The sequence below is a fragment of the Rhynchophorus ferrugineus genome, unplaced genomic scaffold, assembly GCF_030347505.1.
Source record: "Rhynchophorus ferrugineus isolate W39M unplaced genomic scaffold, kcgeb_rfMv2 rfM4, whole genome shotgun sequence".
NCBI classification, from domain to species: domain Eukaryota; kingdom Metazoa; phylum Arthropoda; class Insecta; order Coleoptera; family Curculionidae; genus Rhynchophorus; species Rhynchophorus ferrugineus.
In genome coordinates, this window is record NW_027472583.1 from 26,551,015 (window position 1) to 26,563,679 (window position 12,665).

At 32.2% G+C, this 12,665-nt stretch overlaps 2 protein-coding genes across 3 annotated transcripts in view; both read left to right on the plus strand.

Annotated features, from left to right (window-relative positions):
- The window catches only part of kug (FAT atypical cadherin kugelei), an 837,087-nt gene that overhangs the window by 13,952 nt on the left and 810,470 nt on the right, over nt 1–12,665 (plus strand). The window lies entirely within an intron of this gene.
- Nucleotides 7,875–12,258, plus strand: LOC143194735 (uncharacterized). 2 transcript variants are annotated; one of them, XM_076401404.1, is made up of 4 exons: nt 7,875–8,326; nt 8,387–8,505; nt 8,790–9,285; nt 9,388–12,258. In XM_076401404.1, the coding sequence occupies exons 1-4, from the start codon at nt 8,005–8,007 to the stop codon at nt 10,251–10,253; spliced, it is 1,803 nt and encodes a 600-aa protein (XP_076257519.1). In that variant the 5' UTR covers nt 7,875–8,004; the 3' UTR covers nt 10,254–12,258. The 2 variants fall into 2 exon arrangements, with proteins under 2 accessions (XP_076257519.1, XP_076257517.1); XM_076401402.1 differs by having other exon boundaries at nt 7,875–8,505.

A 12,665-nucleotide genomic window follows, 5' to 3' on the forward strand; every position in this document is an offset into this window, starting at 1 on the left:
CTAACTAGAACTTTTAACTATATTTTGTCCTCCTTTATGATAATGCGCTGGTTGAATGACACCTTCATTTCTGAAGGTACTTGAATGTGCTGAAAGATATGTTGCTTTAACCGACATATAAAAAAGCAATTGGAATAAATCCACTAAGACACACTGTACTGACATACGGCATGATAATAACGAAATATTAGCTTCTATAATATGTTCATTATATATAACTTATTTCATTATATATAATTATAATCACCGCGTGTTTCTTAGTAATAATTGTATATTTGTTTGTTTTCTAGGAGGAGAGAGAAGATAACTAAATCATTCCTGAATAACAAGAGCTTGTATTCGGTTTTCAAATAATTCTTCCCAGGTTGGATATGTTATTTTATTTATTGATACTAAAGGATTCTTATAACAGAGCGTTCTTCAGCAACAAGAAGAACTTATTGACTAAAAACATCAGACGTTACGCAATTCTTATTGATTGCATTTTCAGGGGGTGAGTTCTGATACTGAAGCTCTTTTAATTAGATCACTTTTTATATTATATATTTAAGCCCTGTTTTAAGTCTTGTTCTGTTTTAATGGGCCATAGTTTTAAGAAAAAGGTATGCCAGATGTGGTTGATTTTGTAGTTCTTGTCTTTGTTTCGTTACTTAGGTGTACATAACCCTCAAAGCTCTGCCAATATTTTATCTTAAAATAGCCTAATGACTAAAATCCCGTTTTTGTGAACCCGTTGTTGTAGCTAGCCTTCAGTGAAAGCTGATTGGACTGTGTATCAATTTTGTTATTGTCCCGATTGCTCCTATGTGTCATTTGATTCGCGTCCAAGGCGGTCTGTTGTTTCTTAAATAAGTGGGAGAACTAGTAAACTTTTTTTAAAATTCTGTTTTGTTTTTTACCTCATACTAGATGAGTATTTGATTTTATTTCTTACTGCAGGATCTTTTATTTATATCTTTCAACAGCATCCATCTTGAGAAAAGTTGTTCACGCTGTTGACAATTTGAAACTTTATTCTTCAAAGAGTCTGGATTAAGAGTGATGAAGTAAATTAAATAATACATGTTTTGGGATAGGTGACATAGTCTGTATACGTGAGTTTCTTATAAACCTGTTATCCTAATTCACTTTTGACCTTTCCTTGATCTAAAACGTCAATGAGTCGAATTTCTAGATTATATTTGGTGTCCACGGTGAATTGCGTTTTTGAATGTTGAGAATTCAGTTGAGTGAGGAACTGGTTGAGTTAATCCATTTGAAGATTTCAATGGATAAATAAAGGTGTCATCCATATATTTATTTAAACCATGTAGTAGGTTTTAGTGGGGCACTTGTTAGTGCCGCACTTGTTAGTAGCCTTGCTTTAAAATTGTTCCATGAAGATGGTTATTATATGGGAGATGCGATATAAGAAAATTTATTAAGGGTGCTTACAAAGAGCTTCCTTTTCTTTTCATTGCTAGTAATACTGACTTTACGTGAGATACATATCGGATAATGATTTTGTTGGTGGTATTCATTCATTACTTGGAAGGAAAGTTAGAAAGATATAATATTCTCTCTTTTTCATGTTTGAATATATATCAACTAGAGGTGGTATGGGAAAGGCTGGCTTTTTGTTTGGTTGTAGTAATTTCAAGATACCTCAACAGAATTTTGAAGTTTGGAAAATTATGGGTACAATTTTAGGATTAAGGTAGCGATTTTCTGTTTGTTAAGTGACTTGCAACGTGAAACAACTTTATTTCAGAAATAAGAAGAGGTGGAATGTTACCACCACTAACAATAAAGCAGTATAGTTTCTCGTTTATTATCTTTTCGTTTTCTAAACCAAATGAAAGTTTCAAATACGTATACTTGTCACCATTTCATCAAATAATATATATATCATATATATATATATATATATATATATATATATATATATATATATATATATATATATTCATATATATTTATTATTTATTATAATATATATTTTTAATTATTTTTTACAGCTATTTATACTATATCTAATATCCGTGCTGTATATTGCGATATTTTTATAATCTTCGTCAATATAGTGAAGTCTTATGAAAACGCTGTCACTCTTCCTGCCAGTCTTATATCTTCCTTTATTCTATATGTAGTTAGTGAAAATGCTCAAATATTTATCCACTTCAAAATAGTTCTCCCTTTGTATAAAGGAAATTAATGTCTGGATTATATTTTAAATTAAAATTTAATATTGAAAATGCCCCAAAACAAGAAACAGCTTAAAAGCCTGCTGTAAAATTATTCCAGTTTCAATTATTAACAAAATGAAATTTAATCAAGTAATATTTCAATAATATACCGATCTACAAAACTTGTTAACTGATATATTGTGGAACTCTTAGACTTCATTATTACTGGAAAGTTCGAGAATAGGATTCCATCCTCCATCATATTTAGTTGTAGGTGATTAGTTAAATATTCGCAGATCTAGGGTATACCTAATTAATTAATTTTAAGCTTTGAACATATCGAGAATATTTCTTATTTTATTCAATATGTGAAATTTCATCGGACATTTTTTTGTCTGACCTACCACAATATCTATTTCATTTAGAAAATACTATTGAGCGAAAAATATTGCACTACATCCTGATAAATAAAATTCCTGACGCGCCTGTACGTCCCTCGTCGTATAATAATTCCATCCGCTGCGGCTTTACTGTGAACGAAGAAGAAATTGAGTTATACCTTAAGTTCGCCATAACGTTGAATTATTGTGTATTCTCCTATCGTAAGTAACGTGGTTTATTTTGCCAACATCTAGCTGATGCTGTTTGATATGAGCGAAAAATATATGGTTGGAAGGGTCCGGGGTTTTCTCGTTTTAAATTAGAAGTTTCCACTTTTGATTTTGAATCACTTTTCAAATAAACATGTCTTACATTTCTTACAACGTTACCATCGTCGACGGCATAGCTATGTTTCTGTTATATGATGTAGATTGCAAGTTGAATATTCCAGCTACCCTTAGGTTATATTTACTTTGACTCAAATGCTTTAATAGCCCTTTGTCCTGTTATTATTCATTGTTCAACTATATACATTGTTAGAAATTAATGGTTGTAGGTTCTCTTTATGTTTCAATGCACTCTGTCCTATGTATGCCTATCGAATTTTTTTGGGAAAATCTTTTTTTTTCCTATACAATTTGAAGATAACCAACGAAACTCATAAGTGTTACTTGGAGGCATAAGGTAAATATAAATATTGAAAAAGCATTTGTTAGAAAAAATTAGTACAATAACTAAATATTTTTCATAATTTTGTAACTTTTTATCATATTTCTGATAACTGGCAACCAATCTAATCATTGATCAATTTTTACACTTCTTTAGTATTTCAAAACAGAATCTTCTCATTGTAGCTCGAACAGTGTATGCTTTACCACTCTTGCAACGTGCGGCTGAGCGTTGCCATGAAAGAGTATAACTTTGAGCCTGTAATTGTAACATATATTGCTATTTTATAGACATCTATATGAGCATCTTTCGTAAATTGTGTAGAGTCGCAATTTTATTTAGTCATATGTTATAAAATATGTAAAATCTTATATGGAAATGCGAAATGACTTAGTTTATCCATCGCTTTCAACGTACTTCCTCAGCTTTTAAAATGTGTGATAGAAACTAAATAGAAACTGTTGTGCAGCTATCGATGAACTAATCTCGATTCTAAGTAAAGTTATCTTCGATTTTAAGTAAAGTTGAGATTATCTTCCGACTAACCAGTACAGTTGCTGGACTTTGAGTCTAATCTGCTCTGCTTTGTGTCTGACATGATGTTTCCAGTTTATCGAGATATATTCCGAAGTATTTATCTGATTCTGCTTGAGTAATCGGGCATCCCTCAAGTGATATAATTACGTTTTTGTCAATCGCCGCAACGTAAAATTAACATGGACAGATTTGGAGCTATTAAGCTGTATTTTTCAGTTTCATTTGTCCAGTCTATTTGTAGATCTTGTTGACCCCTACTTGTACTTCTTCTATATAGCCTTAGACGGAGATACATATTTTGCTATTATAACTGTATCATCAGCAAAAGTATTGTTTCTTTTGTTGTTGGGATATCAGCAATATAGAGCAGATATAAAAATGGTTCCAAGACGCTACTTTGTGGAATTCCAGCCGAAATTGGTTTAATTGTTGAGAATGCCCCTTTACACAAGATTCTAAATTTTCTTTCGAAAAGATATGATTCCAGCAGTCAACAGTAATTCTGCAAATGCCATACCAGGTCAAAAGCTTGTGAAACATCTAGGAATATTGCAGGGCAGTAGTTCTTTTCTTCATTAGGCATTCGAAGAAAAGAATTCAGAGAGCAATAAGAGCAATCAAAACACATTTGAAAGCGAATTTATTAGTATTTAGAATGGATAAATATAATTTCTAATGACGTTTTAAGAGCGGCAAACTTAGCAAAAGTTTCGCTCCCTCCATTGATATCTCTGCATGTGGTTGTACACCCCACACATCTTTCTTTAATTTCATTAAATCTTAAACTTAAATAATGTCTAAAAATTCGAGTTTTTATGAGTTCGATAGTTTGGCTCCGAATCTAATGGGCATTAATTATATAGAACTTATTTTTGAGACAGGAACTTTGTTTAAACTGCATATTTTCGTATAATGGAACTTATTTCGACAGTTTTTGAAACAAAAACGTGCCTTGCTTAAATATACGTCTTTTAATGGGGAATTCTTGAAGCTAAGCAGTAGCTTCATAAGCATTATGGAATCTGTGAAGAAGGAAGGTTGCTCACGGATGGAAATAATGAATTAATTTAAAAATTGGTTTTTGGACAATGGAAAGTGAAGATGCGTGGGATAACTGATGCCTAAAGATATCAAATTCTTTGGAATCAACGCTTGCTTTATTATGACTCAATTATTCAGAGCATGACATATAATAAGTATGTTTATGAATAGAGTCGAATATCTAGTACAAAATTTGTTTTTTTTAATTAGGATAGAGAAGAGAATTATGCATTATTTTGAACAAACATTCTAAGCTTTTTTTAAGCTGATTTCATCTAGTTTTCATTTTGTAATGCTTGTTGAGAACGAATGTTTACATAAATAAGGTAAGTTTAACGGGAACAACAAAAACAAAACAGGTTATCATTTTAATTTCGGTGATCTGTGTTTTGTTGTAATTCTAGTCCGGGTCCATTAGAGGCTTTTGTAACAAATACTGTAAATTCCTTCTGGTAACTTTTCCCCTTTCGCGCACCGCAGTGGCTCGTGTGTTGTTAACCCGTGCGTTAAGGCTTGACGTTTTCACAAATATATGTCTGGAACTAAAATATATATTATCCCTTGAATTATCCTCTACTTTTTTCATTGTATATAAAACAAAATGGGGACGGACAAAAATTACGTATTTTGCTCGATACCATATAGCGAGATAATCATCTATCTCAACCTTTTTATGATTAGACGTAATTAGTGATAATTTATTGCCTTGATAATTCATAGACGTGTAACTAGATTAGCTACCTCACCAAGTGAGTAATTAACCTATAATTATAATCAAAGGAAAGTCGCGTCAACAAGAATTGCTTCAAATTTAATAATCTGTTGGTAGATATTGTCAAAAAAGTACCAGCAAGTGGTCAATTAAGTACAAGGTGTTTACTTTTGATATATTTCATGTTTCCGTTATATTTTTAAAAAATATAGGAAAATGTACTGGCCAATTGAAAGAAAATCACAATTATCAGTACATAATAAATTGCTATTATATAAGCAAATATTTAAACCTATAAGGACATACTGAGTTAATAATTATGGGGATGTTCTGCAAAGAGTAACATAAATAAAATACAAATTTTTCAGAACAAAGTCCTGAGAGGTATTGTGGGTGCACCCAAATATTATAAGACTGATTACCTACATTGAGACCTTCAGATACCCAAGGTCAGTCAAGAAATCAAGAGAATTGCAAGGGGGCATGAGGGAAGACTCCATTTTCATACGAATATTGAAATATTGCAACTTTTGGATACCACCAGAACAGGACACAGACTCAAAAGAATCAAACCATCTGATCTTGTGTAGTGTTGTGTATTGAGGTGCATATATTAAAAAATTCATCAATGACATGTATAAACATTATTTCACCAGAGACTGAATTAGGGCCGATGGGTCCTCATAGTTGTATACCTAGATTTAAGTTAGCATAAAGACAAATTGTAGGAAACGACTAGTAACAATGTATTAGTTAAATAATAAAAAAGTTATAGAGGTATTGTATCGCCTTCAGAGTATGTCCCTTCTATAATAACAAACTTATGCCAGCGAATTATCCGACTGTCAAAATATTTTCAACAAGTTCATTTCATGAATCGGCTTCAATAGAAAGCATCATCTTCATCTTCAAGAGAAAGATGTCATATCAAGTGAATATAGCGGTTGTTCGATAGCAGATAGAACTTTTTTATTTTTTAAACAGTTTTTAAGTACTCTCGTAATATGAATTAGTTGACTAAGTTTTATTCATTCCAGTAGATATACCCTGGTGGTATAAATATGTGGTTTCGATTTTGCTATATCCACAAGCAATAATATTAAAAAACAATAAAAATATACTAATTAATTTCTTTTTCTGAAGTTAAAGCAAAATTTGTTTGCTTTGCAATTATCTCAAGATCTTTCAAATACTTTGAAACTGTTTGTTTTCAATTTGTCATGTTTATTATCAAAGTGTCTGCGGAGTTCATAATATCTTTCTTCAATAGAACGACAATTAGCTGTGGTGTCTTAATAGTATATTTTGTCGGTTAAAAATTTCGTTACAGAGCCATCGTTAAAGATCACAAATCAACTGATAAATATTTATCATCATTATCACATTTCAGTCACAATTCCGCTTATTATAATCATTTATGAAAATCTACATTGCCTAATATATTTTATAAGTTTACCATTGATCTAAAGGGCCTGAAAACTTTTGAAATTTTATTTAAAAGAGTGACATATTTACAACATTTGTCATTCCTACATTAACCTTTTTATTCTTAATTCGTCTACGTCTATTTGAACTTGATATCAAAAGTAAGGAAAGTTTGCTATTGCAACAAGAAACCTCGGGATGTTTTAATTAGGACTCGGCCAGATTTCAGAATCGAGCAACAGTGAGGAAGAATTTTAAATATTAACAAAGCTGGGATAATTTATTATCATGGAGACGCTGTAGTAGCGGGAAGAGTTGATTTTAAATTTATTAACATATTCTGCAATTTATGTAGTGTATATTTTGGAACTAAAATATTTAATACAAATATAAGAACAGGACTTAACATGCTTTTATTGCGTTATTATTTATATATAACCTTAACATATTTAAAACTTGTTATATATATATATATACATAAAAATTAAAAAATATAATAAATAAATAATCTTATATATAAAAATGAATCGCAAAATATGTTCCTAAGCGCATAACTCAACAACGCCTGGACCAATTTGGCCAAATCTTTTTTTAAAATGTTCGTTAAAGTTCAGGGATGGTTTTTACGGCGAGAAAAATTAGAATTATTGCTGGAAAAACCCTAAAAATAGCCCTTTTTGTTTGAATTTGTTTCGTGTATCAGTTGACAATTCATCTGTCATCTGTCAAAAGTCATCTGTAACAGACAACTTTTTTTTTTTAAATTTGATATGACTTGAACTCAAATCCTTTTAATCCGTACGAATTGTTTTATTTATTTAAAATTTTTTATTTGTTTAAAATTTAATTCAAATTTTAAATAAATAAAACAATTCGTACGGCTTAAAAGGATTTGAGTTCAAGTCATATCAAATTTAAAAAAAAAGTTGTCTGTTACAGATGGCTTTTGACAGATGACAGATGAATTGTCAAGTGATACACGAAACAAATTCGTATATCGTGTTTTGTGCAGAGTGTTTAGTTAGTTAGTGTTTGTTTAGTTCGTGATTAGTGAAAAAATAATTTATATTTGATATGCCTCCTATAAGACGAAGCAATTTAGGTAGAAGAACCAGAAATGCTATAAACCAAGCTAATTACCGATCTAATCGTACTGCACAAGAACGTGACGACGGAAATGAACGTGAAAGAATTCGGATATCACAAACGCGTGAAGCGCGAGCGCGACATTCAACTAATAATCGCGCAAGTTTGAATCCAGCTGCTTTCAGTTACGATGTGTCAATTGACTACAGTAACTACCAATGTGTTGTTATTGGTTCTATGAACTTGGTTTGCTCACACTGTAAGGCATTAAAATACAAAAACGAAGCCAATGGATTGTGTTGCGCAAATGGTAAAGTGAAATTGATACAATTGGATCCACCACCAGAACCATTGTACTCATTGGTTTCAGGAATAGGAACAGATTCTATACACTTTTTGACACATATTCAACAATATAACAATTGCTTTCAAATGACTTCATTTGGGGCAACAAATGCAGTTCGGGAAAATTTTATGCCAACTTTCAAGGTATGTATTATAGCAGTTACTCATAATTATTTTAGCGAACAAAATTTTCTGTCACCAAAGTTAAGATGTGTTACTAATCTTCAATTTCTTAATCATTACGAAATATATCACTTAGTCATCATATTATATGGTGATTCAGTTTCAGTGACACTTTTATTATATTTTATATTTGATAGATATTAGTTAAAACTAAATATATACTTTTTAAGATCAAATATTATTTAAGTTTGATCATTGACAATCCATTAATTTATACCACACCATAATATTTTTTTTATTTACAGATACAAGGGCAAATATATCACAGAGCAGGTTCACTGTTACCAGTGTCAGATAGCGACAACAAATTCCTGCAAATTTATTTTATGGGCAATTCACCACAAGAAATTGATCTGCGTTGTGCACATAACAATTTAGTAAAAAGGTCTATTGTAGAACAATTACAAACTTTATTTCATCAACACAATCAATTGATTATATTGTTTAAAACTGCCCTGGATCTGATGCCATCCGATAATCACAAAATTGTAATCAGAGCTGATAAAACACCTGCAGGTCAACATACAAGACGTTTTAATGCACCAACTATTGATGAAGTTGCTATCGTTGTAGTTGGAGAAAACTTGGAATCCCGTGATATTGTTTTACATCGTCGGAATTTTCAATTACAACCTATAAAGGAAACACACCGCTCATATGATGCACTGCAATATCCCATTATATTTTGGCAAGGTGAAGATGGCTACGATTTATCAATAAAAATGATAAATCCCATTACAGGTAACTAAAATATTAGTTTAGCTATGGCGATAATATCTCAGTCACTATATTATGTATTTTAATTTTATATTTGAATGTTATTAAAACAAAATCTGTTTACAGGTTCTGAAACCAACAAAAAAGTCAGTTCAATGAACTATTATTCATACCGCCTAATGATTCGGGAAAATGCAGATAATCACATATTGAAATGTCGGCGATTATATCACAAATATGTTGATGACATGTATGTTAAAATTGAAACGGAGAGATTAACATTCATCAGGTTGAATCAAACCAAACTCCGATCTGAAGAGTATATTCACCTTCGAGATGCGATTAATACTGATGGAAATGCACAGAATGTCGGTCGGATGACTATTCTTCCAGCAACATACATCGGAAGCCCTCGGCATATGCACGAATATGCTCAAGATGCCATGTCGTATGTTCGTCATTATGGTACAGCAGATTTGTTCATCACATTTACATGCAATCCGCAATGGATAGAAATTAAGCAGGAGTTATTACCTGGGAAATCATCCATTGATCGTCATGATATTACAGCCAGAGTCTTTAGACAAAAGTTGAAATCTTTAATGAATTTCATCGTAAAACATAATGTGTTTGGTGAGACACGCTGCTGGATGTATTCTGTGGAGTGGCAGAAACGAGGATTGCCACATGCACACATTTTGATTTGGTTGGTTGAAAAGATAAGGCCAAATGAAGTTGATGCAGTGATATCAGCTGAAATCCCTAATGTACAAGTAGATCCTGGATTGCATGAGGTAGTTATCAAAAACATGATACATGGTCCCTGTGGAACTCTTAATCAAAATTCACCGTGTATGATGGATGGTAAATGTTCAAAACGATATCCACGGACATTAATATCGGAAACAATTACTGGTAATGACGGTTATCCATTGTATCGTCGCAGATCGACAGCAGACAATGGAAAATCAACAATTGTCAAATTAAATTAACAAGATATTGAAATAGATAATCGTTGGATTGTTCCATATTCACCCATTTTATCAAAGACATTCAAAGCACACATCAACGTTGAATCTTGCCATTCAGTGAAATCGATTAAATACATTTGCAAATATGTAACCAAAGGGAGTGATATGGCTGTGATTGGAATTGGTGCAGAGAATTCTAATGATGAAGTTACCCAATACCAAATGGGCCGCTATGTCAGTAGTAATGAAGCAGTTTGGCGAATATTTTCTTTTCCTATTCATGAGAGACACCCTTCTGTTGTTCACTTAGCTGTGCATTTAGAAAATGGACAAAGAGTGTATTTTACAGCACAGAACGCAGTACAAAGAGCTGCTCAGCCACCATCTACTACATTAACCAGTTTTTTTGAGACATGCCAAAACGATGATTTCGCACAAAAATTGCTATATTCTGAAATGCCAAAATATTATACCTGGAATCAATCCTCAAGGAGATTTATACGACGGAAACAAGGAAAACCAGTTCCAGGATATACAGATGTATATTCCACCGATGCGATTGGCCGGATTTATTCAGTACATCCAAGCAATGATGAATGTTTTTATTTACGACTGCTATTAGTCAATGTACGTGGCCCAACATCATTCCAACAGTTACGAACTGTTGATGGTGAATTGTGTGGATCCTACAGAGAAGCCTGTCAACGTTTGCAATTGCTTGAAAATGACGCTCATTGGGATCAAACTCTCAATGATGCTGTAATATCATCACACACTCATCAAATACGAACATTGTTTTCTATAATCATATCTACATGCTTCCCATCAAACCCAATTGATTTGTGGATGAAGTACAAAGATTATATGTGTGATGATATTTTGTATCAAATACGGAATAGAATGGGAAATCCAAATATACAAATCAGTGAAGAAATTTACAATGAAGCATTGATTTCAATTGAGGACATGTGCTTGATAATGTCAAACAAACTATTAATTCAATTAGGCCTGACCGCGCCCAATCGTCCAATGCATGACGCTTTTAACCAAGAGTTGCATCGAGAAAGACTGTATGATCTCAACGCTTTGAAAGAATAAATTCAAACAAATCTTCCACTGTTAAATGAACAACAGAAGTATGTATTTGAAACTCTTATGAAAGTAACAAATGATGAAACTGGAGGGATTTATTTCTTAGATGCACCTGGTGGTACAGGAAAAACTTTTTTTATTTCATTAATATTAGCAACAATTCGCTCACAAAATAAAATTGCACTTGCACTCGCTTCGTCGGGAATCGCAGCAACTTTGCTTGAAGGTGGTCGAACAGCCCATTCAGCACTAAAATTGCCATTAAATATGCAAAGCAATGAAACTCCAACCTGCAACGTTTCGAAGAACTCTGCAATGGCAAAGGTTTTGCAGCAATGTAAATTGATTGTTTGGGATGAATGCACGATGGCACATAAAAAATCTTTGGAGGCTTTAGACAGAACCTTAAAAGATCTACGTAGCAATAATAACCGATTTGGTGGTGCAATGATTTTATTAGCAGGAGATTTTCGTCAAACATTGCCAGTGATTCCACGATCAACGCCAGCTGATGAACTCAATGCATGTCTAAAGTCCTCCAATTTGTGGAAACATGTTAAAGTACTTCATTTAAGCAAGAATATGCGTGTCGAGTTGCAAAATGACCAATCTGGAAACATATTCTCTAAACAACTCATTGACATTGGTAATGGCAAATTTCCTATAGACATGTTGACGGCTTGCTTTTGCTATGACTATAAACAAGTCCCAGGGGCAATCATTAAGTGTTTGTGGTATTAATCTAGAAAACCCATGTTTCTCACATGGTCAATTGTATGTTGCCTGTTCCCGTGTTGGAAAACCATCAGATTTGTTTATCTATGCGCCAGGTAATCAAACAAAAAACATCGTATACCACAAAGCAATATAATGATAATAATAATAATAATTATGATTCACATGATTAACAATAAAGCGATTACTTACTTTTCAATCCTTATATATGTTTTATTTAATTATTTTTTACTCACAACGCCCTATCACCAGGGTGGTGGTTCTGTTCAGGAGAATTTTTTAAAATACGTAGGCACAAAAACTGCCACATTACAAATCTTTTTGACAGGACGAAGTCTGTCGGGTCAGCTAGTAATAAAATATAATAAATTTAATATAAAAATATTATATATATATATATATATATATATATATATATATATATATATAATATACATAAAAAATTTCGAGAAGTTCATAGATTAATAGGTAGTAAGGATGTAGGTGACGGATGTACAAATATTGTCCAGAGTATAAAAACAAAGTATGTTTAAATAATGTCAAAATTGAATCAAACGTAAATGACTTGCATTCCAACCATTCACTGTTAGAATTGTGCCAAACTGT